At 46.6% G+C, this 27,987-nt stretch overlaps 1 protein-coding gene across 2 annotated transcripts in view; it reads right to left on the reverse strand.

The window, feature by feature from the left end:
• Positions 1 to 12,820, reverse strand: part of Qsox1 (quiescin sulfhydryl oxidase 1) — a 38,020-nt gene extending 25,200 nt beyond the window's left edge. For both annotated transcript variants that reach the window (XM_021197639.1, XM_021197637.1), the window contains exons 1-2: positions 12,453 to 12,820; positions 4,001 to 4,101 (exon numbers count right to left, since the gene is read on the reverse strand). In XM_021197639.1, coding sequence (XP_021053298.1) covers positions 4,001 to 4,101; positions 12,453 to 12,720 — 369 coding nt within the window. In that variant the 5' untranslated portion in view covers positions 12,721 to 12,820. The remainder of the gene's footprint in view (positions 1 to 4,000; positions 4,102 to 12,452) is intronic.
• Positions 12,821 to 27,987: the final 15,167 nt, after the last annotated feature.

Genomic DNA, 27,987 nt, shown 5'->3' on the forward strand with positions numbered 1-27,987 from the left:
TTTTACACATATGCATGCATATATACCATGCCTGTGTCTGGTGCTTGCAAAGGTCAAAGGAGGGCATTGGATCCCCTGGGGTTCAGGATGCTTTTAGGCCACCATGAAGGTGTTGAGAACTGAACCTGGGTCCTCTGCAAGAGCTAACAAGGCTCTTAGTCATTGAGGCATCTCTCCAGCCTGCTGCTGTCTTTTCATCCGTCAACATAAAACAAGACCCAGGAAGGAGCTTCCGCCTCCCCTGACTTGCTGCTCCTGTGAGGCTCCAGTCTTTCCACACAGCAGGACTACTGTTAGCACATGACAAGACACCAGGAACCAAAAGCACAAGTTCCAGTAGTGACTGGTGGTGGCACTGGAGCCAAGTGTATAGGACCAGGTCTCAAACATAATCAGGTTTTCAAGCATTTCATAATGAGCTCAGAAAGACTGACAGCCTTAGTTACTTAATCTTCACACTAGGAAAGATCAGTGAAGAAGGTGTCTGGAAGTCAGCGGGTGACAATGGAGAGGGGAGCCCATGCCCACTTCTCAGAGAGCAGGAGGCACCTGAGCTGTTTCTGTCATCCTGAGAACTCATCCTCAGGCTACAGCGTTCCAGTAGGAGCTTACAGAGTGACAGCCCAGGCTCTGAACTCTACAAGTGTTCCTGGCTTCCAAGAACCTGCCATTCCTGGGCTCCTTCTCCCTTGCCCCACTTCACCTTCAACATGAGCCTGAACACCATACCACATGCCACACCACACAGTTCGGCTCACAGTAGGCCCTAGCTCTCACCTTTCTGCCCATGCTCCTCTGTCCTAGTCAGACCCTGCCCACCCTTACACACATCTGGAGCCCCCTCCCACAGGAGGGCCTCTTTGATGAGCAGGTGAAGACTTCAGGAAGAGAGGCCAACCCCTCCAGCATTCACCACAGACTGCTCCCTTCCTCCCAACCAGATGTCCATCTGTGTCCTGTGCCAGTTGGGAACACAAGCCTGTGCACCCAGATGACAGACCCATCAACAGCTGCTATTTCAGAGGATTCCTAGGATATACCCCCACACAGAAACTGCCATTAGATCAGGGAACAAGAGGAGAACTAACATCTACCACCTCACCCCCAACCCCAATGCCAGTGCCCGGGCACTTCCACAGGTAAGACCTTTCTTTGTACATGACAATCTTATTGATGGACAGTGTCATCTCAGACAGAAGACTCTCTGCTGTACTTTTCCATGTAATTCTCACTAAATAGGCCTTCCCTGCATAATGAGAAGCACTGCTCTGGCCTAGGGTTTGTTCAGCCAAAAACCTACTGCCAGTTCACCTCCCAAAGGCATTCTGCTGCAGCCTAGCGGGGACCTGATGGAGCAGGATCCCGACCTTTAGGGCTAGGTATTTTCTAAACTGGCTGGGCAAGTGGAAATTTAACACATGCGTATAGTGGCAAGGTGCTGAAGGCAGAGAAAAAGGACAGTGACACATGTCACTCACTGTGGTGGCCAGACTTGTGTGGGTATGTCCCTATCACACAAGCAAAACTCTCTCCATGTGAGGATCCCTACCCAACATGAGTCCTCACCTAGGGCTCTCTCACGGGTAGGGAGCAAAGTCAGGCCCTGGTCCCTACAGGGCAGCCGGCAGGCAGTGGGGCCATCTGGCTGGCTGGCTGACTTTTCAACTCTGCTCTGCCTTTTAGGGTGCCCGGCCAAGGTGTCTACAGGCACTTTAGGCTTTCATGAGCAAGACTTTGGAGACCTGAAGTATGTGTGATTACTGTTTTAAAACACTCTAGAAGTGGTCAATTTAGTAGTAAATGACAGCCAGGTTTTTTTTTTTTTTTTCCCCTAACAGAAAATATCATTAACTTTTGCTTTAGCAATAGTTAACACACACCAAATTCAGGATCACAATGTAATTAATAAGAAATATATATGCAACAAGAAATTATATATATATATATATATATATATATATATATATATATATATATCTTATTGCAAGCCACAGGAAGAAATCATTTCAAAGGTACTGCCTCGAGTCTTTTAGAGTCTAAGAGCAGAGGCTTACCGACAGCCTGAACCATTTGGTCATAGGTGGAACTAAGCAGCAGGCCCCTCGGGGAAGAAGCCTTGCCAAGGGAGGCCAGACAGAGCTTAGGAAATGGACATCTGTCTACTGAACTGGCCCAGCCAGGTGCTACCTGTCTGGAAACAGGGGAAAGCCAGCGAGACCGACCGGGTGAGCTTCCTGCCAGGCTCTCCCACAGCCAGCTGGGCAGGCAAGGTGATTAATCACTTGAGGCATCCAGGCTGCGTGTACTTCGTGACTTAGGCAGGTGCTGAGGAGCCTCCAGACCTGCCACCATCTGGGCTTCCTCCTCACACCCAGGTGCCTGGCTCCTCCCTGGCTGAACAGAAAGCTCCCTGTGTCAGCCCTACTGAGCCCCGACTGCATGTCCTGAATGCTCTCCCTCTGGGTTAGACAGTGTTGAGGACTCAGAGAGAGGAAACTGCGAGCCTATGGAGCATGGCTCTTGCTGCCACCCTGGCATCCCCACAGCTTTCCCACTTAGCACTGCCTACTCTGGCTCTGCACAAAGACAGAGGATTCTCACGGAAGTACTGTTACCTATCTGGGGGCTGAGGACAAGCAGGGTCCTTGCCAGGGAGATTTTCTATTTAAGCAGGTGGCTGATAAGAGCCTCCCTGGATGTGGCAGGAGCCACGGTTTTGCCTCACTGTTCCCCAAACCAACCTGGTCTTAGGGCCTGGGCCTGGGTCCTGATCTAAAGTGGTGAACATTTAGGAAGCGATGCCTCTGGGATGGGGAGCCTCTGAGTCCAGTGGGGGCTCTCCAGAGGTCAGCACTCCTGGAGATGGAACCGCTGAGTGGTCAGGCTGAGTACCAGCTCATGGATCTGACTGAAACTTGAGGTCCCTGAGCTCAGAGATATCTTGTTCCAGGGATAATACTTGGCATTTCAGCCTTCAAAGGCATCCCCTGATAGTTCTAATGGCTGTAGACAAACTGCTTATCTAGATACTATTCTGGTGGGCAGGGCTGAGCCCTGGGGAGCCCTTATCCTACCTTAACTGCTACAACTGTATTATTCTGGGCTGTGTAAGGGCTCTTGAGAACCATGACAATTGTTCAGTCATTCAAGGGCTAGAGAGATGGTTCAATGGGTTAAAAGCTGCTCTTCCAGAGGACCCGGGTTCAATTCCCAGCACCCACACGGAAACTCATAGATGTCTGTAACTCCAGTTCCTGGGGAACTGACACCCTCACACAGACCTACATACAGGCAAAACACAATGCACATAAAATTAAAATAAATAAGTAAATTATTTTTAAAATTTTTAAAATTTTTGGTGTCCTGTGATCCCTGACAGGGGATTATCAGCGGGTTCATGTCATTCCTGCCAGAGCTGGGTAGGAGAACCCTCATGCCTTGGCTGTTGGTGACGTCTGTCGCTGGAAGCCCTGCCACCTGACACACTGCACATTTTGACTGTGGGGGTGAGGTTGTCCCTGTAAGTCACTTTGAAGCTCCAGTGGGTCAAGGCTTGATGAGAATGAAGCATTCTAATGTCTCTGAAGAACCACCAGGTCCCCAGAGGGTGATCCTGCCCATGCACAGTTCAGAGTCTGTATCCTGGTTTTAGACTATAATCAGACCTCCAAGAGTTGGGGGTCAGAAGTGAGAACAATTAAAACGACCCTTGAGAGGTAGCAGCCCTTACTAGCCTATGTTACAACTACTTCACTCAATCCTGGGATCTACCCTTGCCAACATTAGCACATGTCCTCTCTTCCATAAAGACAGACTTCCTCGGAATGAGGGCACCCCTTTCTTTTCTGCCTCTAAGATAGATGCCTCATCAGATGGAAGGACAGTGCTCCAGGGGCCAGAACTTCAGAGCTCAGCAGCCCAGGAAGGTGCCAGGGAAATGCAGAACAGAGGATTGTGTGCTCAGCCAGAATCACCCAACTGTAGCTCCCCCTTCACATACCCTCACAGTTGGGAAGCCAGCAATGTCGAACTCTCTGCAGACAGCACTGTTGGTCTCCTCAGCACAGTCCAGGACAGCAAGATTGAGTGCTGGCCTCCAGTCTGAAAAGATAAAGATGACCCCAGTTAGCAAGAGAAGCTGGCACCTTCTGTTGTCTTCTATCCAAAACCGCACAGCCATTAACCCCAAAGCTCTCATGAGTACAGTCCTACTTTCTTCAGAAAATGACATCTGAGACAGTTCCCTCAGTCTTCACTGAGGGGGATGCAATTAAATGGCATGGTATACAGCTTTACAATGGTGTTTGAATTTCTATAGTGCCTTGGTGGAATGTGGCGAGGGGTTGGAGGAGCTAAAGAAAGAAGAATGAGTATTGTGGCCCCTAGAACCTGTTGTCCCTGAAGAGCTGCCTAAGAAGTTGATTATCTCCCAGAGAATCAATATGCCTTGGGAACTTGTATTCCCCAGTGAACCTTCCCACAAGCCTCTAGGTGCCTCGCCCAAACAGACACACAAATCCTAGGGATGGAAGAAAGCAGGAGATCCAGGACCCTTCCAGAAGGAAGGCCTGAGGAAGTCAGGAAGATCGATCCTGGTCCCTCTTCAGGCTCCAGGCCTAGAGGCTTCTCTCTGAGAAAGTAACTAGCAGAGCAAAAAATGGCACAGACCAGAAACCAACAGGAAATCAGTTCGTAATAAACAACTCTCCCGAGCTCTGACTCAGGTCAGGCCGCCATGAGCTGCAGAGTTACATAAACCTTGGGAAAGCCTGGCCAGTGTCAAATTATAAAGCACAGCCTTGCAGGATTTGAGACACTAAGGACAACAGCGCTGTGGGTGATGCACTAAGGAAATCAACGTTGTGTGTCGGGCATGGACTTTTCCAGTCTCCCCCTTGTAATGGCTCCTCTTGTGGGAACAGTCAGTGGTTTGCCCACAGCAATTTGCTAACCTGACTCCAAATCCTGCCTCCTCTTTGCTCCTGAGTGTCCTCTCCTACTCAAGTGGCCACTTTCTTGTCCAGTCCTAAGTGGCCGGGACACCTGCTCTGGTTGCTTTACTTCCCTTCCAAGCGCGTCCCACAGGGACTCCTGGGATAGCCTCATTCATCCTACCTCTCCTGTAGGCTCTAATGTGCTTCTGCCTCACTAGCCTCTCCAGCCACCTACGAGTCCCTTCTGCCCATGCTTCTAAGGGTGCTGCCCTCTACTCTCGACTCCTTGGTAGTTCTGAGTGTCTTTACATCCGTCCTCTGTCCACATATTTAGTTCCCTTTTAGCCTTTATCCAAAGCAAAGCCAAAGGCTTCTTTCTTCCCTGAAAGCATGGTTCTCACTTATCTCCAGGAGCTCCCCAAACACAAGGGCCTCTCTGCAGCCACCCGGTTCAGGTTCACCTTCCTTGAAAACTCCCCTTGTCAGCTCCAGCTCAGCTGGAACACTACTTTCTCCCAGGAAGAGCTGCCTCATGTGCCCAAAGTTCCAGGCCCCACATCATGGCTAGAGTGTTCATCTCTTATTGTCTTTTGGCTTTTTAGACCTCCTGATGCCCAACAACCCTTTCCCAGCACACAGTAGGCACTCAGACCAGACCAGGGACTGACTCCCAGTTCTTGGTAGTTCTAATGCTAGAGAACATGTTCTCTTTGGTTTCAGCCTCAGTTTTCCCTGGTCTAGGTAGTAGGGGGAGTTAAAGCAGTCTCCTGTGATAATGCCTAGGTTCATTCACCATTGCTGCATGCCTTAGAGCAGTGCTTCCCAGCCCTAATGCTGTGACCTTTAATACAGTTCCTCATCCTGTTAGAACCCCTGACCGTAACATTATTTTCATTGCTATTTATTTCATAAGTGAAATTGTGCTACTGTTATGAATTATAATGTAAATATTTATGCTTTCAGATGGTCGTAGGTGACCCCTGTAAAGGGGTTATTTGACTTCCAAAGGGGTCATGACACATAGGATGAGAACCACTGCTTTAAGGAAAGAGCAAGGTCACAGAAGAGCTCGCCAATGGTCATCGCCCTTGCCCAAGTCCAGAGTTTCACACTGAATCACAGGTGAGGGCCTATTAAGTCCTTTTTGTGCCCCTGCCAAAGGAAGACTCGGGGCTAGTGAGACACACAGGCCACCTCCTAGAGCCATCTGGCACACTCTGAGCCTAGTATCTTTTGTTCTGCCTCTAGAGCAGAACTTTGTTCTGGAGAGACTTACAGGAAAGGCCCAGCTGTCCTTAAGAACTACCGACACACCATGGAGGAAATGGAAAGAACAGGACGTCCTGCATCATTATGCTTTACTGCCACCATCCCCCATGACTACCACACCCTTATCTGCCAGTGAGGATGGAGACCGGGAGCCTCACCGCTTGAGAGGCCTATGAGACTTCTTCCTCTCCCCACCGTACGAGGGTCAGGATATTACCATTATACTTATGTTCCTGCTCCAATTATAGCCTTCTCTTAGAGAAAATGGCGGAAATAATTGCACCTTCTCTATACCTGACAGCAACCCGGACTTCAGGTTTACTTAAAGGATTACACTATCGCTATCGGCACATGTAGTGAGTTTATTGTGTGCTCAATTTTATCTAGTTCAGTGTTCTCAACAACCCAATGAGGAAGTACTAAAGCATTTATCTCCACATCTGCTTTCCTTAATTATAAAACAGATCAGATAACCAAGCCCAAGGTATGGTAAGCTAACTGATGGTGAGTCTAAGATCTGAACCGAGGATTCGAGCCTTGGACCTAAAACTAATCCCAGGATTCGGAGCAGGACAACAGTTACAATACTGGATTTCCAATAGGGATGCAGGGAGGACAAGGATAAGGTCAGAGGTGGGGGACAGGAGGAAAGATGATGGTTGGACTTGCTTTTGCTGTCTGTCACTCCCCCTACACACACATACATACATATATATACATACATACACGCCCCTACACACACACACACACACACACACACACACACACACACACACACGGTGTCACTATGTCACCTTGGCTGGCCTGGAACTCAATGTATGGGCCAAGCTGACCTCTAACTCACAGAGGTCCATGTTCCTCTGCTGCCCAAGTGCTGGGGTTAAAGGCATGTGTCACCGACTGGGCTTACCTTGCTTTCTTTACACCTTGGTTACCTGTGCTCTATGAAATTAAGCCATTGCCTCTTCTGACCTGCTTCAGTCTCAAAGGGTGGTGGAGGTGAATGCTGGGGCCAGTTTGGTACTGGTTAAGTTCTGACCAAGGGATTTTTTTCAGGTGTCTCAATGTCAGTCTCCTGAAGATCCATCATGACACATACATCTATAGTATGCACTGTGTACTAAACACTGTAGACCTGGCTATTCATGATTCTAGTACATTAAATATAATTTCCCACTGGTTTGAACTGAGCAAAAGCACCAGGGGCAACAGATGAAAAATAGAAACAGCTTATGAAGTTCTATGCCACTAAGTTGAAACCAAGTTATCTGACCTCCCAAGAGATCAGGAGAGTTAACACAGTTTTAGCCAACATGGTAATGAAATCTTACCTCTCTAAACTAGTGGTTCTCAACCTGTGGGTTGAGACCCCTTTGGGGTCAAATATCAGATATTCTGCATATCAGATATTTACAGTACAATTTATAACAATAGCAAAATGAGCCATGAAGCAGCACTGAAAGAGTTTTATGGTTGTGGTCACCACCATATGAGGCACTGCATTAAAGGGTGGCAGCAGTAGGAAGGTTGAAAACCACGGCTCCAAAGCTTATAAAGAAAGTAACTATGACATGATCAACAAATTTTTTGTTTCTCTTCTGGGTCCTCTTGTTTTTAGCCATTTAGTCTATAAAGCCATATCCTCAACTCAGTCCATCAGAAACTCTATGTTATAGGTGGAAACATTAAAGGACTCCAGAATCACGAATAAAAGCCAGTTCAGACACTTACACTAGCTGGGCAGTGGTGGGGCACGTCTTTAAGCCCAACAGAGAAGGTGGATATCTGAGTTCAAAGTCAGCTAGGCGAGTTCCAGGAAGTCAGGACTACACAGAGTAAGCCCATCCTGGGGTGGGAGTCGGGGGTGGGAAGCAAAAATCAAGTAAGATACTTAAACTAATTGCTCTTTATCTGAGTGACCTACTGGCACAGCCCAGCTGTGTGGACAGTCCTAGTGCTTTGTGAGTGAGAGGGGTTTTCTGGTGACTGGCTTCTTACACCTTTCAACTCGGTCATGGGGAGAAATACTTCCTACTACTCTTAGACTTGGGCAGAACACAGTACCTGGGAAAAGGACGGTGGAAAGGAAGAGAGGCCCTAAATTTTGAAATGGTGGATGAGGCAGAGAGCTTGTGGGAATTCCTCTATGCCCTTACACAGGTGTGTTCTGGAGTGTTAAGGTAGGCTCCCCTCCCAGACTCCTTGCTTCAAGAAGAACCCTGAGCCTAGAGACAGAAGAATGACTCATGGCAACACCTGACTAACACACGTATGATCCACATGCCTCTTCTCTGGGACTCAGCTTCTTGTGGGCTGGAGAGCCAGGACAAATAGTCTAGACCTACTGCCCCTTGAAGCTCCAAAACCTGTCCAGGTTCTAGATGGCAAACAACTCTTGGCAAGAAAAAGGACCATGCTACCTCTGAATGTTAAGCAAGCCTGATCCTTTAATTAAGACAGGAATACAAACTTAGCCCAACCACCGGGAGCCAGGAAGACCTGGTAACTAGGTGCTGGCCTGTTCTCAGCTCAGATTGCCCCATCTAAGCAGACATACCTTACTTAAAGGCTGCTACTCAATGCTACACCATCACCGCCATGTCTCTTCCTTGCTCCCTGCTGAAGGCGGTGAGGTCATGAGACAGACAGAATGCCTCCTCTACTCCTGACACGAGACGGACAGTCCAGGCCTGAGTCAAGAGGTGCCACAGCACTGGCGGCAAGTTTTCTCCTTCATACCATCATTTGGAATCCTGTGAGGCTTCGGCCATTGGCTGTCACGAGTGCGCTCCCTCCCTAGACCATAGTCTGTGGTAGGCATCACAGGCACACACATTCAAGATGTTATCTGTGCTCCCAGAAGTAAAGAAAAAGCCCACAGTACCCACTGTAGCTCAGGCACGTATGTCTTAAAAACGTAAACCCCACAGCTCCGTGTAAGCTGATGCTCTCCTACATGGAAAACCCTAAACCACCACCCATTCTGCCTACGCTGGGAAGTCAGAAATTGCCAAGTTAAGAACCTCCACCAGGGGTGAAGAGCCCTTGCTGTTCTTGCAGAGGACCTGGGTTCGGTTCCCAGCACTGATACGGCAGCTCACAAGCATCTGAAACTATGTACCAGAGGACCCACCCACTGTCCCCTTTGGCCTCCAGACATCAGTTATCCACATGGTGCAAAGATACACATGTAGGCAAAACATTCACTCACATAAAATAAAAGCAGACAAACCTTTAAGGATAATAACAAAGAACCTCCACCAGCATTCTAGGACATGTTTTTGCTGTTTCCTGGCTCAAGCTGTGAGCACTCACTGACATGCACTCATACCAGGATGTATTTCATCTTGCCAAAGACCCAAGACAATGAGCTCCCCAATCTTGAACTTGAACCTTCATAATCAAGAGCCTAAATAAATGGAGGGTGTGGGGAAGAGGAGTGTCACCATTCATTTCTCGAACAGTGAGGAAAAGTCCTTAGCGCAGAGCTGGCCTGAGAGAGGTGTGTAACAGCCAGCCTAGTAGAGGCTTGACTCCCCACTTAGCCCTCTGTGCGTGACTGTCCCTCTATCTGAATTCCTACCATGAGAAGTAGGTGAACCATTCCTCTGTCTGTTTCAAACACAGCTTCCTACTGCTGCCCATTCTCCTGCTATGTATAGTTCATTGCCCCAGCTGCTATGCGATCAATGCTTTGTGACTCAATAAATATTTGCTGAATGATTAGCTAGTGAATAGTAATGAAGGTTCCAATTGGACCTGATCATTTTCTCAAACAGGAGCTGCTCTGGAACAGAAAGGGGTAAACAAACTCTCAGAAACAAGGGCTCTGCCCCAGGGCAGCGACTTCCTGGAGAACCTACCATCAGATTCGACTTGCTAAGAAATGAGCCCCATCCGGTCAGATGAAATGCCCAAAGCCAGCTGGCCAGGATTCCCTACCCTCTTCCCAGCCCCCATGATTGTCCGTGCACTCTCTCTGCTCCTGCTGAAAACACTTGTAGCAGCTGGTAAGGGCAGTTCACTGCTACGATGCCACTCAGTGTGGTTTGAGAGCAGCCATCTGCTAGCCCGTGGCTACGGTCCTCAGGGAACCTCAGAACACAGAAGTGAGACAAGCCCATGCCTCTCCAGAGGGAACTGTGGAAGACACTGCTCAGTGTTCATGTTAGCTCTAGATCCTGCCATCCACCTTTACAATCTTGCTAAAGGAATGACTTACCCCCATGGTCAAAAAGAGCCCCCCCCCCCCCCCAGTTTCCACTGAAACCCCTACCTCCCATTTCCTCCTGGTTTATCCTCTGATGTCTCCATTTCTCCTTCCACAAGTTAAGATTTGCTTTTGTTTTTCTTTTCGGAGAAGGACTGCCGCTCCCTGAGAGACCCTTTTTGGAAATGTTCATATATAAACAGGCTGTGTCAGTGCCTGGCTATGCAGTTCACAGGAGAACTCTGGGTTGTAAGAGGCCAAGCATGTGAGTCAGCTGGATGCTAATCTTTCCCTTTAGCCCTCTTAAAATGCAAGAACCTTCTAGAGCGAGCCCATGTAGCCCTTAGAGACCTCTTAGAGACTCAACGTAGAAACAGATGGAGGACTTTTCTGATGTTTGGGCCTGCACTGTTCTGGCATGACTTGCTCTCGGCGTTTCAGCTCCAGAGCCCACATTCTTTCTCCCTCTTGCCCTGACCAAATGTGCTGACATCATTAAAATAATGTGAAGGACCTGTCACATGGATGATGGGGACTGAGAGGCATGTGGGTTAAGTATAAATTGGAGGCAAGGGAAAAGAGCTTCTAAGTGCTGCTAGAACTTATTTTGGAGGACAGGCAGTGGTGGCACCCAAGAGGTAGAGGCAGGTGGATCTCTGTGAGTTGAAGGTCAACCTGGTCTACGGAGTGAGTTCCCAGGACAGCCAGGTCTACACAGAAATACCCTGTCTTGAAGAAAATTATTTTTTTTTTGAAAAACACATACCGTTCCAGAGACGACTTCAGTAAGCACTTTGCCAGCTGCTCAGGGGAGGGGGAGGTGAAGTCTGAGAATGACCATGGACAAAGGCGCTCTTTACACCCTCTGAGCTTGTGGAGAACCATAAACTACACAGGAGAGGGGCTGAGGGGCTGGTTTTCCTGTCTCAAGAATGCCTGGCCCTAACTAAGACGCATACAGTTCTCATCCAACTATTACTTCGGGTTAAGAGCTCTGCTATTCCCCTGCCTGGCACCACAAGCCAGGGAACACACTCAACAGAGAAGTGACAAAATCGGGAACCAGTCCCCACAACCGTGCCACTCGTGCCCCCCTCCCCACCCCCAGCACCCTTGACTTGAGTTAGAAAGATGTCTGTACAGCTGGGATCTTTAGGCTGTAGAGAGGAAATTCTGTCGAGTACACAGTACAGTGTCTACTATTTAAGCACTTGGTATATAATAATTACCATTATTAGCATGTTCCTTCATCTGCAAGTCTTAAGTTTTTGAATATTTTAACATTCCTATAATACAGCACACTTTAAAAATCTCTATATGTTTGGTGGTTTTCTTATCCTGCTACCCCGTAGGCTGTAATTAAATGAAGAGTGGGTCCCATAATTGGCATTTTAGAATGGAGGAATATCCAGACCTGTGACTGGAGCATGGAGCACGGGCCAGTCACACATCAAGGCCTACATATAGTTTAGTCTCGTGGGCTTAAAGGCTAAGGTCTAAGCGAGTCCAGACCCAAAGAGAAGGGAAATAAGAATGGGGCCTGGAAGCTAAGGAGCTAGAGGTAGCAGGTCAAGAGAGGCCTGGATTGGAAGCAGGCAAACAGGAAAACCACCCGATGAAGATAAGGATGAGAAAGGAAATGTGTATACCAACTATGTAACTTGCCACGGGGGTGGAGAAAGGTGGTGGGGGCGGCAGAATGAATGCCAACTCTCTACCCAGCACTGTTCCACCTCAACAGCTAGGGAATTTGGCAAGAAGGGATCCCTGGACGAGGAAGGAGGCTGCTACAAAGTTGGATTGGAGAAAGGAAGAGCACAGGGAACAAGAAAACCCTCTCCAAGGATGGAGACAAAGGTTTGTCAGAGGAAGACGCAGGAGCAGAGGACCAGGGGACACGGCCTGGGAGAACTTAAAGGCTATGGATTGGGGGAGGGGAGGGGCTGCGATGGATCAAGGAAGCCGCGAGGGGAGGGGACAAGCTAGCGGGACGGCTGGCGGGACCTGCCGGTGGGCCGGGGGAGACCTCCACTTCTCACCTTTCACGTCATTAGCAAGCTCCTTCCACGTCGGGGCGAAGGCGATGCAGTGGCCACACCAGGAGGCGAAGAACTCCACCGCCCAGGCGCTGCTGGAGCCGAGCACAGTCGGACGCACCGTATCAGCATCCAGCAGCGTCAGCGGGTCAGAGGACGAGTAGAGCACGGAGAGCCGGGCCGCGTAAGCGCCGGGCCCCGAGAGCAGCAGCGGCGGGAGCAGCAGCAGCAGCAGCGATGGCGGCCCCGAGTGGCGGCCGCACCTCCACATCCTAGGCGGCTTGAATGTCCACCTCCCTCAAGTTTGTGACTAGTCAGTAACCGGAGGCTGCCGCGCACTAACAGCCTCCGCCCGCCAGGAGGAGGAGGAGTTACGAGGCTCCGCCCCCGAGGCGGGGCCGACTCCCGGGACCGCCCCTGCGAGCGCGTGAGCTGCCAGAGCACTGGGGTCCCGGTGCAGGTCGGCGCTCCGCGGTTCCCGCCCCGGGCGAGCCAGACCTCCGAGCTGGGTCGGGAAACGAATGCCGCCCGGGGCTTCAGGCCGCACTCGAGGTCGTTGCGGGGGCCAGGACAACGTTTGGCCGCTCTCGGCCCCCGTATCCTACGGAAGCGGAGTCCGTTGGAATGGTCGTTACAGATTTATCTTGTTCCTGGAAAGTTCCAGGGGGCTCCTTCTCGCAGTTTTCACAGTGGGAATTCGAAGTAGGTGGGAGAAAAGAGCCACGAGGTAGGACTGTGATTGTCAAGGCCCACAGGAGCCAGAAGCACGCCTGCCTCTGGAGGCCCCACCGTCTAGGGAGCGATTGCTGGAGGGCTTCCTACAAGCAGACTCGACGCCCCCCTCCCAGTCGGCTGGGCTCCGCTGCCCTGGAGTCAAGGTTTCTTTGGCATTGACATCCCTCCACCCTTGTTGGGTTGATTCCTTCAGGTGGGACTCCCTCCCCACAGCCCAGATGCTACGTTGCCCTCTGCCTACTCAGTCTCACACCCCTATTTTCTCTCAAGTATCCGGATCAATTAAGCTTGTGTTCACAAGTACGAAAGTGATAGTGGATTTCCTATGGCCACCTTTTGTAGCTTGGGTGCCTTGTGAGATATCTTGAAGTGAATAAGGTCATCCTCAGGATTGTCACACTGGTCTTTTTCTTTGGTATGTCTGGGTTAGATAGCCCTCTCTATGACCCCTTGGCCAAGCCCTTAAGATGTGTTACTCGTTTCCTTCATCAGAGACTGACTAATGTCTCGGTGCCAGTCATGCACCAGATATTAAGAATGAGGTGATAAAAGACTGAGGGGTGTGGAACTTACAATGGGGACAGATGATATGCAAGTGAATGTAGATTGACCGATGACAAATATCGAGGGGAGCTATGGTTATAATAGGAGGTGGTCAGGGACAGAGACAGGGACATCTGATATTTGAAGGGACTAAGTCAGTAATACCGCTGAAGACCAAAAACAGGTTTGTATACTTGAAAAAAACAACAAACCACTGGGCATGGTGGGGCATGTCTAAAATCCCAGATACTCTGTAGGCTGGGACGGAACAATATGAATGCCAGGCCAACTTGGGCTACATAGTGTCTCAAAAATAAAAACATCCAAATTATTATATAAATTTCTTACCCTTTTATCTAGATCTTTCTGATAATCTGGAAGCCAGTTTCTTTTTTCTGGAGTTCTTGAATTCCCCCAAGATGTCCAGTGGAGTGTGTTGGCTTTGAGGGTAACTGGTTCCTGTCTTCCTCTTTTCCCTCCTGTTTCCATTCCGTTGTGTTCCATTATGGGTACAATTGTAACAGCCTTCTTTGCATATCTGAGCCTTGCACACTCTTCCTAGAAAAAGAGAGCTTGGGAAAGGGTTAGAGCAGGTTATGTGTGTGTCTAAGTGCTGCCTGTTGCTAGAAAGGCAGCATTTTAATTTTAAGTCTCTAAGAGGCCTTGGGCTCATGCTGTTGGCATATAGGCTGTTTGTTTCTCAGGCAGGGTCTTTTATGTAGCTCTAGCTATCTTGGAGCTCACTATGTAGCCCAGACTGGCCTTGAACTCACAGAGATACTCCTGCCTCTGCCTCTCAAATGCTGGGATTAAAGGCATGTGTTACCATCACCACCCCTGGCACAATTGGGCTTCTAGCTCTATGGAAACCAGGTAGCTGAAAGATGAGAGTCTCAAGGTTGTGCATGGGATGCTCCGATTTTAAGGAAGTTCTTATGAGGAAACACCAGAATGGCATTTGGGAGGGGACTTCATGACAGTCTAAGGTAAGACCATTCCAGGAAGAGGCCCAACAGCTGGGCTTTTGCTTCCTTCAACTATTTAGGTTCTCTGTGCCTCACACTTAAAACTCGTAAGGAAATTACATCACCAAGTGGAAGGTTCGTTCCTCTATGACCCTAAGCCATCCCATGTGCTAGGTATTCCTCCCTGGGATTCAGCCCCTGACCGGCTTCTGTGGCCCCATGTCCGTCCATTCTAGAGGCCACTAGGACCTGGGACTCACCCTTGTCTTAAGATGTCTCCTAGGAATTTTGGATTCTAGGGATTGAAAGTACTATAGTTGCTTGGTCAGATGCCAGTAAAATGTGCCTCGTGTGTCTCTACTGTTAAAGGTGTGTAGTTAGCTTCTCCAGAGGCCTTATGCAGAGACCATTGGGCAGTGCCTCTGATTCTCTAAGATATGGAGACAAGCCAATCTTTGTGTATTTCTCTGGGAAAGACAGGGAAGAGAAATACACAAAGATTGGCTTGTCTCCATATCTTAGAGAATCAGAAATGGAAAAGAATACAAAGGATTTGAATAAAGCATAGAAAGTTCCTTGACATAGAAGCCAAAAAAAGATTAGGCTTTATAATGTCTGAGGTTTCCAGTTTTTAATCTTAGAAGCCTTTGTTCAGTTCTGAGAGGACACTTAGCACAGATAACAGCAGCCAAGAGTGACCTAGAGTTATAGTTCCTGCTGTGTGTGGTCTCTGGGCTTTCTGGAAACTGTTGGTCCAGAGTTAGGAGAACATAAGAGCCATAGCCCTGTGTCTCAGCTGGTAAAGATGCTTGCTGCCGAGTGTGCGACCTGAGTTTGATGCCTGACTCCCACATCGAGAGAACCAACTTACAGGTTGTCCTCTGACCCCAACTCCTTCACTGTGGTACCCCACACACCCCCACCAAATAAATAAATAAATAAATAAATAAATAAATAGCTAGCAACACATCACAGTTTCACCTTCTTGTGCTTCCCAGGATGAAAAAGTGACAGACAGGAAAGCTCTCTGAAATGAGATCTGAGAGTGGATAGGGTGCTGAGGGAACCAGTAAGAATAGGAGGGGCCTTAGAAATACGAGACTGCCCCTCCCCTTTCTCCTCCTTCCTAAATCATAGTAGAGAGGGTGAGTTGACTTAGCTGAGAATACAGACAATGTTAGGCATACATCTTGCCTCTGCCAGTCAAACACCTCTATTACTCATTTGGTTCTCTTTGTAACTGTGAGATTGATATGGTCCCATTTTACAGTTGAGACTAACAAGGGAGCGTGTTGACTTTCCCACCTATGAGTCATTCCTGTATTATGCATGAATTAAGGAGAGGGAATTTGGGGAATCTAATGAGATAGATGGTCAGAGGAATGTGACTTATCCACAAATACAGATAATTATGGTGAGCAACAAAGGATTGTTTGGTAAAACATGTCACCAGGTAACACAGCATTAGATGACTTACTACTTACTCATCTGTGCCAAGAATCAGAGGGGTGTGTGCGCTTGGAGAAGTGCCAGCCACAGAAAAGGCACACGTGTTTTGTCCCTTTAAACTTGCCCCTGAGTCCTCCAGATAAATTTCTAGTCTTAGTGAGTTCCTTTTCTTGTGCTAATAACACATGCTGGGTAGATTATAAATTAAAAGAGAGTCAATTTATTTGGAGGGTCCCGAAGGCTACACTGGTGATGGCCTTCCTGCTGGCAGAATAACAGAAGAGACAGGGCACGTTGGTGTGTTTCTTGTCTCATTTTCCTCAGGTTTGGAGGTGTTGGGGAGTTCAGGGCCCTGTGTTCCTGTGCTCTCCTGCAGAGCTGCATGCCCAGCCCTTGATTCTTCCAGACAGGATCTTGCAGCCCAGGCTGTCTACAGACCCTCCTGCTTCTGCTCCTCCCTCCCTGCTAGGGTTAGAGTCATTCATCACCACACTCAACTCTTCTCCCCTTACTCTCAGAATTCAGTCATGGCTCCAAGGAGGTGACCTTATCTAATCCTGATCGCTCCCAAAGGCCTCACTTTAATACCACTGTCAGATTGTTGCCACTCGCTCTCAGTTTGTCTCCGTCTCACTGTGCAGTCCAGCTGGGCCTCCAACTCTTTTTCTTCTGCTTCAGCCTGCTGAGAGGTTGGAGACAGGCGTGTGCCACCTACCCACCATACCTTTTACTACTTCACAGTGGGTATTAGGTTCCAACGCGTGAAACATTAGGGTATGTATATACTCAGTATGTAAACTACTATACTTTCCACAACTGGGGGAAATTAGAATTCTCATTCTGAAAGCCTCAAAAGACGTAAAGGGTCTCCTGGATAGGCAGAAAAGAGAAGCATAGTCAAAAGGCATACTGTATTAGTTTCCTTTCTCATTGCTATGACAAAATAACTGACAACATTAAGGAAGGAAGGGGTTATTTTAGCTCACAGTTTAGAGCAGACAGTCATGGCAGGAAGATGTGGCAGAAGAAGTGTTAAGCAGAGGTTACAGTTCATCTTCAGTCAAGAAGTAAAGAGAAATGAATGTAGACACTCACCTCATCTCCCCCCCCCTTATTCACTCACTTCATTCATTCATTCATTCATTCATTCATTCATTCATTCAAGGACCCCATCTTGTGGGATGGTGCTCCCCACATTCAGGATAGGTCTTCCATCCTTAGCTAAACGTCTGTGGAAGCCTGTCGACTCGACCACGTTAGCCATCACACTTCCTGTACAGACTTACTGGAAGGACTATTTACAGAGACGTGTGCAGGTGAGGAGGGCTAACTTAGAGACTAACAGCAGCGGAGAGTCCTTTTAGCGGGTACTTCCTGAGGAAGCCTAATGAGGTCAGGAGCCCAGCCACCTGACTGGAACTGTAGCCACAGAATGCTTCTGTAGCTAGAATTAGGAGGAAGCTGGAGAGAGCAGGGAAACTCCAGGAAAGTATAACTTCCAGAGATTCCTGGACCTCAGGAGATCTGATCATAGCATTATCTTTCCATGACTGTTCTTCATCTCTTCCCCCTTTGTGAAGTATCCATTGATTTTTAATTTTTTTGCTCCTATAAAAATTAGACTGTCTTATTAGTAGCACAGAGAAATTCTGTGTTTTTTAAATGACTAGATGCAAGTCTTTGGCAAATTCAAAACATCTCTTGGCCAAATAGCCCAGGGATTTTCCTAAGGTGTATCTTCAGTGGAAAGTTTTAGAAATCTATATGAAGTCTAATCTGTTGGGGTTGTTTTTATAGTTTGTGGTTCAGAGGTCATTTCTTCCCCATAAAAATACCAGTTGTGTTAGCAGTATTTGTTGAAAAGACTATCTTTTCAGATCTGAGTTAACAAGTTGGTTAAAAAAATGTGTCATGTATAGCTCTATTTTTAGACAATTTAAAAGTGTGTGTGTGTGTGTAAGTAAGATGTGTGTGGAGATGCTTTTCATGGCTTGTGTAGAGGTCAGAAGACAACTTTGTGGAGTTGGTTCCCTCCTTCCACCTTTGCATGGGTTTTTGAGATCCAACTCAGGTCCCTAGGCTTTGTCAGCAAGTGCCTCTACCTGGAAAGCCATTGGGATGGGCCCTGGACCACTGTGCTGTCACTCCTATGACAGTGAAACACATGGGCTTCTGAAATTGAGGTAAGATCCATATGACATAATTCCACCCTTTTAAAGTATACAGTTAATTTTTTAGTATACTCACAACTGTGCAACCACCATGACTGTCTAATTCCAGAGCATTTTAATGATCCCCAGAAGAGCCCCATACCCACTGCTCTAAGCCTGATAAGATTTGGTTTGAGATGGTACTATATGCATCAATTTGATTTTTTTACACTTTAATTTTTAAAGTGGGTTTATTTTTATCAGTTCTATGAGAGTTTTTAAACGTGTGTTTTGACTATATCTAAACACACCACCTAAAATCAGTTCATTTTTCAAAGAATGCTATTCAGGTAGTTTCAGACTCATGGGTAGGAAGGAAGCAAGGAATCTAGGATGGATGCTAAATTCAGGTTTAGAATGAAGCAATTTCAAGATAACTTACGCAGCAGTGAAACAGGTCAGCAGGCAGCGGAGCAGACTAGGTGAAGGATTCTAGCATGTCTGTTTTCTAGACTGACTACCTTATGGAATATATATCCTGGCCATTGCTTTTGGAGTTGTAGCCAAGCCCTTGGTGATGGCCATAATTTATCCTGCTTTCTGAGTAACGCTTTGATAGATATCTGGTCCAGAGCTGTCAGCTGAAGCCAGTGTTGGGGTAGCTCTAGAAGAAAGAGAATTTTGAGACTGATGTCAAAATTTGGGGTGTCAGATCTGAGCTCTTTGTCAGTCTGGCTGCTTCCACAGGTTAGAACTCAGGTTTCAATACTTTCAACCAGCACGGGGGGGGGGGGGCAGACAGAATTTCTTCCCTAACTCTAGTTAGAGATGTACTATGGAAAAACTGGCCAGGCCTGGGCTGTGTCTAGATCAGTCACTTTTAGTCAGGGACACCAGGAATATGGTTGGCTCACTCCAGACATTTTTGTCTGCTTCCCTCTGCAGCACTTGTAGTTGACAACCCCCAAACCACATGGTTACTTAAAAGATGGACAGGTTCCCAAAGAAAAGTCAAAATTGTTACCAATGACAAAAGATCAGGTGTTATGTAGACCAAAGCTGAGGACAGCAACCATTAGAAGGCTGCAGGGTCAGTGAAAGGTCAGTGCCCAGGGCAAAAGAGCCAGCAGATAGAAAGGACAGAGAGGACAGAGAGGGTGGCCTGTGAGTCCATCGGGAGGTGGAGGTGGGGGCTTGCTTTTCCATCCATTTTCAGTTCCTGCTGTGTGAGTGAGTAGCGCTCATGTGTGCAGGTGCTGGGGAAGGAACCTAGGTGCCCTGCCTGTTGTGCCATTGAGGTACTCTACCTCCAGTTCCATTCTCTGACTTTAAATATGAGTGTCTAGCCCTTTAAAGCACATTGTAATGGTAGTATGGTTGGGTTTATATTTATAATTTTATTATTTACTCTGTCTTCTTCCTCTGCTCTGTTCATTTTATTTTTGTGCTTTCTTTTTGCATCACGTAAATCTTTTTTAAAATTTCATTTAAGTGAGTTATACCTCGCCTTTTTCTTTTCTTTTTAAATTTGAGACAGGATTCCACTGTATATCCGTGACTGGCCTGAAACCCACTATGAAGGCCAGGCCGGCCTTGAACTCAGTTTGCCTCTGCCTCCTGAGTGCTGAGCTTAAAGCATGAGACACATGCCAGACCTACCTCTGCAGCTTTCAGTGGCTGCTGACAGCATTGGTTTTTAATGTAATAGTAGGGTACAATTGTGATGTTTGGAAATACTTGTGGCTGACACTCGGGCAGTGGTGCCAGCAGCATTTAGTGAGCAGATGTAGGGCATGCTTCCCCTCCCCCCACCAGGAATTACCTGTTAGAATGTCTGTAATGCTGCTCAGGAGAGGAACGAACATTGCAGTTTCCTTGTCGTTAGGTCTGTGCTTCCCATAAAGCCCAGAAGCTTGCTGACAGTATGACTCCATCTGCCACCCACTGCCTCTGTCCTTTACACGGGTGCTGGTAGCATGATAAGCTCACCGAGTCCTGCCCACTGCCTATGTCCTTTACACGGGTGCTGGTAGCATGTCAAGCTCACCGAGTCCTGCCACTGCCTCTGTCCTTTACACGGGTGCTGGTAGCATGTCAAGATCACCGAGTCCTGCCACTGCCTATGTCCTTTACATGGGTGTTGGTAGCATGTCAAGCTCACCGAGTCCTGCCCACTGCCTATGTCCTTTACACGGGTGTTGGTAGCATGTCAAGCTCACCGAGTCCTGCCNAGCATGTCAAGCTCACCGAGTCCTGCCCACTGCCTATGTCCTTTACACGGGTGTTGGTAGCATGTCAAGCTCACCGAGTCCTGCCCACTGCCTATTTTTGAACAGAAAGTTTCACTGGAGCACAACTGTACTCATTGGCAAATGTGTTATCCATGGGTGCTCTTGCCCAGTCAATGGCAGAATAGCACTTGTGATGTCGACCCTGTGGCCCTTGAATTCAAACCGTTGACTGCTCTGCCCTTTAAGGAACAAGTATGCCTCTTCTGCTATATAGTTGTCTGATATATCAGTTATACTTGTTTACATTGTAAAACCCATAAATGTTTTATTCAAGTAGTCATCTATGCTTTTACAAAATTAAGAACAAAAGTAGATGCTTTCTCTTTGTCTGGATAACAACTATTTTTATTGCCTCCATTTCTTCCTGAAGACCTAAGTGTCAGTCTTCCCAGTTTCTTTTAGTGTGAATGCAATGTTAACTATTTATAAAATCACACTAACAAAGTTTTCCTGTAAAAGAATTTTAATCTGGCAACATGGCTGTGCCGGCAAGGGATCACATCCAAAGAACCTCTAGGTTTATGATCTAGCTGTAATGCAGACATGGTCTGGATTACAGTATGCTCTGGCTTGAATACAGACACATTCTTACTTCACACCTTTAATCCCAAACAATGAAAGTAAAGTTACTTTGTAGAAGGAAGCAGCCATGTTTGAAAGCAGTGCCTAACTGAGGGGCAGACAAAGTGACAAGTCAGAGAAAAATTTGACAGAATAAGTCAGAGATAGGATATGCCCAACTCTTGGAAGAGACAGGAAATAGAGGTGACGTAAGAGAGCAGTGGGGAGGGGGCAGTTTTACCAGGACAGTTCTACAGAGACAGGTTGCAGGTGAAGACAGACTGAGTCAGAGAATGAGAAGGAGCCAGAAGATTAGAACAGATTGCCAGAGTTAGATTGAGGCCAAGCAGAACAAGTCAGTCAGAAGCTGAGAGACACCAGTTTGAATCAGCCAGCTTGGAAAGGAGTTTGGATCAAAACAGCTGAGTTGAACCAGCCAGCCAGAGTGCAGAAAGAGATAGAAAGGGTGAGTTTATTACTCATCAGTAAGCCTTAGCGATGACAATTACATCTGGCAAATAAAAGCTACTTTACACCTTCCTAAAATTATCTTTACTTGTGCTTACTTATACTCCATTCATTTACTTATTTTGTGTGTTGGGGGGGCATGTGTGGAGGTCAAGGGACAACTTTTGTGAGTGAATTGTCTCCTTCCACTGTGTACAGCCTGGGGATCAGACTCAGGTCTTCAGCCTTGGTGGCAAGCACTTTTACTTGCTGAGCCATCTTACCAGCCTCATATTTCTTTATTTTTGAAGCATATTTTAATGGACTACAAAATTGACAGTTATTTTTTTTTTCAGTAGTTTAAAGACATTTCTGTGGCTATGGAGGAAAAGTTAGCAATCATGTTGATATTCTTAGCTTATTCTTTGTGTATAATTGGTTGTTTTGCTTTGTGGGATTTTATTATTATTATTATTATTGCCTTAAAAGGCAAAATAGTCTACCTAGAAGTAGTTTCTTCAGATTCTACCTCAGATATCTCACTGATTAGAACTTTTGCCTAGGATGTGAGACACCCTGGATCCATTTCCAAGTACCAAAAAAGTGTTTCTTCTGGCATATTTAGGAAGTCATTATTTTAATTTTTATCTTTCACTTCTTGTCTTATTCTAGTCACAAGTATGTTTATATAGTTAAACTATCAGCACCTTCAGTTCAGCTGGGTATGATCATAAATTGTCAGATGGGATTGTTGACATTCTTCTTAGAAGGAGTGGGGAAGAGTCATGGGATCTTCATCTGAGTATCCAGCCAGCCAGTTATGAGCAATTCTTCCCTAATTGCATGTAGCCTTTAGGTCTCTGGGAGGGACTAGAGTATGTATAGGTAAGGAAGAGAGAGGGGAGGAGTCTATCTAGCCACAGCTGGCGGCCCTTGGGAAGGAAACCATCCTGCTAGGTGCAGATTTTCCAGGGTGGCTGCTTTAACATCACCTACATGTTTTGAGTGCTCACCCTCGCTCTGTAAGTAACCTTATTATGCTCTCTGGTTCCTTCGGGAGGAAGGTTGGTGGAACTGAATTCTAGTTTGTCATTGGGACCTCGTGTTTGGGAGAATTGCTGACCAATCTCTGCCTGGTCCTTCACATCCGCCTTCTGTGTCTGTCCTTCCTCCATTGCATCCCCGTCCAGGTTCAGTACTCCCTCCTCCTCCCTACCTCCCACACCTTTTCTTCTGTTTTTCTTAAATTTTGTTTTCATGTTTGTTTTCATCCACAAGTTCACAGAATTTTCCTCCATTATCTCCATTCTGTTAAGCTTATTTCATAGTATGTTTAGATACACTTTTAACTTTACTATAGTTAATATAATTTTAGATCTAGAATTGCTGTTTACTGTAAAAATGATTTCAGTTTTTCCTTTGCGATTCCCTGCATTTTCACTCATGAAACCTGGTGGTGGATGTTTTTTGAGACAAGTGTTCACTATGTAGCCCAGGCTAGATTCAAAATTATGATCTCCATTTCAACCTCCCAAGTAGTTGGTGTTTGCAAGTGTGTGCTACTGTGCCTGGTATTCTAGTTTGATTTCTTTGGTGTTGTGATAAAACACTGTCCAAAAACAACTTAAGATAAAAAAGCTTACATTTCAGTTTATAGATTACATTCCATCACCAAGGGAGGCCAATGCAGGAGTTCAATACTGTTTACTGACTCCCTAGTTCTTGGTCAACTACCTTTCTACTACAACCCAATCCCATCTGGTACCTTCCACAGAGGGCTGGGCTCTCCTACATCAATTAGTAGTCAAGAACATGCCCTGCAAGCAGGCCTACCAGCTAATCTGATGGAAACAGTTCTTCAATTGAAAGTCACCCTTCCCTGGGGGTGTTGAATTTGACAAGATTACTGTCATCTACACACTGCCTTTTCATTCACTGCAAGCCTATTTCCCTTGCATCATCTGAGTTCGATGATATGTCTTGGTTCAGTTAGAAGAGGCCAGGTCTCTTGGAAAGTGGTCCATTTATGCCTCTCCCAAGTTTTAGCATAACGTGTATAAACTGATGACATGGTATGGTTAAGTGGAAGGTTTTTATTGTACATACAAGAGAAAGAACAGCCAGGGGCATCTGGAAGAGTTCAGAGCAGAGAGAGAAAGTAGTAGACTCACCATGGCCAGCACACTGGACCTGGCCATAAGAGAAACAGGGATATATGAAGGAAGAACATAGGAGATGGGGGGACAGAGAGAGGAAGGTGCTGTGAGCACAGGAGAGCTGGATGGCTGACCAACTCAGCTACCTTCCATGCCCAGATCTAGGGCTCCAAGTTGGCCCATTCTAACATCTACCCCATCTATGAGCTGCTGGAGCTTGTCAAGGGGGACAGTCCTGCAGATCCAAAGCCGCAGGGTCTCCATGACACAGGGCGACAACAGGATATCTGATGAGTCCCAGTGAGAGTTCAATATTGATGGTGTAGCAGAAGCCAGAGGCCTCAAACAGACCAATGACTCATTGTAATGAACATTTGCAAGTGAAGCTGTATGGACAGGTATACTTTTGTGTGACACACTGTAGCTTCCTCAACAAGGTTTTTTTTCCTTTGTTCATTTGTTTTCCATCTTATTTTCTTTTCTTTTGTGGGGGAGGTTGCAAGGGTGGAGGGCAGATACAAAGGTTTGGGGAGATGAGTGGGATTGGGGTATGTGATGTGAATTTCACAAAGAATCAATACAAAAAAATAGAGTAGTGAGGAGAGCGAGTAGCTGGTGGGAGGGAAGCAGTGTGCTGGGGAAGTTTAGGGTAGGGAAGAGGCAATAAAAGATGTGTAACAGCAGGTACTTGTGATGGTGATACTGAGGGAGGCTGGAAGCCAGCAGGTGCTTTGATATGCCCCATACGTTCATAGGCACCAAAGGTAGCCATTTGTCATTTTGCATTTTAGAATTTTGGGAAATGGAGTTTCCTTTGGACTTTACAGGATGGAGCAGTTTTAAACCTTGATTCCAGTGTCTGGGTCATTGTGTGATTGCCTTCCACTAAGAACAATTTCTGCTTCCTGGTTCTTTATATGACAGGTGATTTCCCCAGCCCCATGCTCTGCCTTCCTCCTGCTCCTCCTGGTTTGGGTATTCCTACCCAGGTAATTTTGGATTGTCCGTAGCCATTGTGGATCATGTGCCATAGAGACCTAGGTAATTTTTTTCAAATAGGATTGGTTTAGTTTTTTCCTTTGGCTTGGTGGCCTGGTTTTTAGCAACCAACCAAGTGAACTTGGTTAGATATCAGCTACAAACACCTCCATCTGCGTGGCAGCCCCAGATCCATGTTGCTTCTCAAGTTAGGCTGATATTGAGCAGGCAGAGCTTATGCACAGAACATGGGAACACCCTGTAGGATCATTCTTTTCTGGGATTCTCTCCTCATTTTCCAACAGCATTGGGTACCTTAAAATCTACCCTGTGGTCTTCAGGCCAGAACACATTGCTGATTTTCTGGTAGAAAACTAAAACTAAAGTCTGATATAGTGTTAGCTGCTCTGCACACAGTGCCAACTGCAGCCTGCCTTTGAACTGTCATAGAAACTTCTCATCCTATCACATCCCACTTTCCTCTCCTAGCCGTTGGCTCCCCTCCAGAATCCGCCACTCTGTAGTGGTTTATGCAGCACTCTCACGTGGCCCCTAGATTGCAGTTCTTTTAAAAAGATGAATCCCTAGGAGCTTAGCTGAGTGTAGTGGGATGGGCGTCCAACTTTAAACATTTAAAATTTTGTTTTTATATACTTGAGACTCTAGCAATAAATAGAGCTTTCAATGAAACAGTTTATCCACCATGATCTTCTTTTTCAATTTGTATTCTCTTCTGTATCTCATTGTTATTCAGACCAGTTTTTAATGTTGTTATGACAATAGACATATTCTGCTCACAAACAACTATAAACAGTTGTGCAATTTTATTCTTTTATTTATTTAGTTTTTTAAAAGATCTATATATTTACTTTATATGAATATTTTGATTATATGCATGTATGTATATCATGTGCATGCCTGTTGGATTCCCTGGAACTTGGTTTATGCATGATTATAAGCCACTATGTGGTTGCTATGAATTGAACCCAGAGCCAGGCAATAGTGGCACACGCCTTTAATCTTGGCAGTTGGGAGGCAGAGGCAGGCATATTTCTGAGTTTGAGGCCAGCCTGGTCTACAGAGTGAGTTCCAGAACAGCCAGGGCTACACAGAGAAACCCTGCCTCAAAAAACCAAAAAACCAAAAACAAACAAAAACAAGAATTGAACCCAGGTCCTCAGCAAAAGCAATACATACTCTTAACCACTGAGCCACATTTCCATCCTATTTAGGTTTTTTGAGACAGAAATTCACTATGTGGTATAGTCTGGGATTACAGATGAGTGCTACCATGCCTATCTTAGGAAATATTTAACAGTTTGCTCTTTAGCAATAGGAGTGATCTCTATATCCCAACTACTTGTAATAATTGCCAGTGTCTCCAATGTAAACACTCCAACCATGTCTGATTTCCCATCACAGGCATAACATCATTGACTGCAGGCTTGGAAGAATGCGTACAGCCATGTCTTGGAAGCCAGTGTGAAATGGCTCTGGCACACCACTAATTATAGTGGCTGTATTATAGTGAATCATATGGATGTCTAACAGTCTACTTAGTTATTGATAGGCACTGAATAGTATGCTTATTTTTACTGTTTACAGTTATAGACATTTATACATGTCTGTAGTGTTTATATCTTATTTCCTCAAAAGAAGTTCATTGGTCTAAACTGCTAAAGATAATTGTGCTTTCCAGATGTACTGCACTAATGCATAGTCTCATAGCTGTATATGCATGTACAAACACTCTTCCTTTTCTGAGGCTCGTGTAATGGGAATTGAAGCCTCATGCGTGCTAGGTAAGTTCCTATCATGATCCACACCCCAGGCCACAACTGTTACGTTAAAAGCATGCTAGCAGCTACTCCCAGGGATCACGGAATATAAAGAACTGTTAGTACTTCCTCTCTCTTCCCATTTCCTTATGAAAATTCTCACGTAAACACTTTACACTAGAGGAAGAGGTTCTGGGCTCAGTAATGATCTGCTCTTTTCCAGCCGCCATCAGGAATTCGGCGCTGAATAATGTGACAAGCCCATTAATTGCCTTACCCCAGCCTACCTGTGTGAAACAGAGCAGTGGACACACAGGCGTGTCTGGGGAGGGCAATCTCAGGATGTCTGCCCCCCCCCCCAGTCTTCATCAGCATCTCCTCTCTGCTTTTCTTTATCATTTGGATGTTTCTCTGACGTAAAGGAGTTCTCTCTGTCCCACTTTCGTTCCTCTTTTGTCTCTTGTATCCCATTTTTGGGGAGAAACTGGTACCCACTGTTTTTCTTCAGTCCAGAGTGATCAGGATCAGATGCTAACCTCAACCGGGCCTCAGGCAGAACTGGTGAACCTATTGACTTGTGATGGTCAAGGCAATCACCCAATGGTCCCTGGTACCATTAGACCTAAAAACTTATGAGTCCTGGCAAGCCAGCACTCAGTAATGGCTTTCCTCGCCCTCTTCCTAGAAGTAGGCAGGCTGATGGGAACCTGAGGAGTAGAGTACTGAAAACAAGAATTTGCTGATGCCCTGCTAGTCAATGACCTCTGTTTCACTCACCCTGGACAAAGTCCTAGAGGTCTTTGATTCTTGTTTTCAGAGGGAAATTCCCACCTCTGTTTGAGCACAGTGAAGCTTATTTATCTAAGTGTTGTAAAGTTGTTCTTTCCCAAACCACCCACGCAGTGAGGCCCGACACACCAGAAAGTCTTTGTAGGAACCTTACTGCAGCTTGTAAGGTGAGCCTGAAGGCAGAGGCAGGCTGGCCCTGTAGTTGCCCCTCCCATAAGTGGTCGTAAGACAGCTATACCTGCCACACTTAGAGACACCACCCACAGAGAGCAGGCCTAATGCTGGAGTCTGTTGCCATTGCTCTGAGAGTTGGGAGAAGACTGGGTGGAGAGGGAAGGGCATGATGTTTCAGAGCAGGGGCTGCTGCTGGCTGGCCACAGGGGCCTGGTCCTACAATCATCCTTAGCCTTCCGAGGGAGCTCAGCCTTTCCTGATCAGGTGCTAACAGATAGAAAGAACCATGGCTTAGCTGAAGAGGCTCCTACCTTGGCTCCCACGATCTCCTTCAGTGGACAAAGGAGAAGCAGTCATGATTGAAGTGATAAAGCTGAAGAAACTGAGGTTCCAGGAGACTGAGAACTGTGCACTGTGCCATACCTAATAACCAGAACCAGATCCAGCCCTAGCTGTGAGGAGTGGGGAGAGACAGCAACAGCTACTTCCTTCCTGAAGCACCGCAGCTCCTTGCTATCACTG

This window comes from Mus pahari, chromosome 5, assembly GCF_900095145.1.
Source record: "Mus pahari chromosome 5, PAHARI_EIJ_v1.1, whole genome shotgun sequence".
Lineage (NCBI taxonomy): Eukaryota > Metazoa > Chordata > Mammalia > Rodentia > Muridae > Mus > Mus pahari.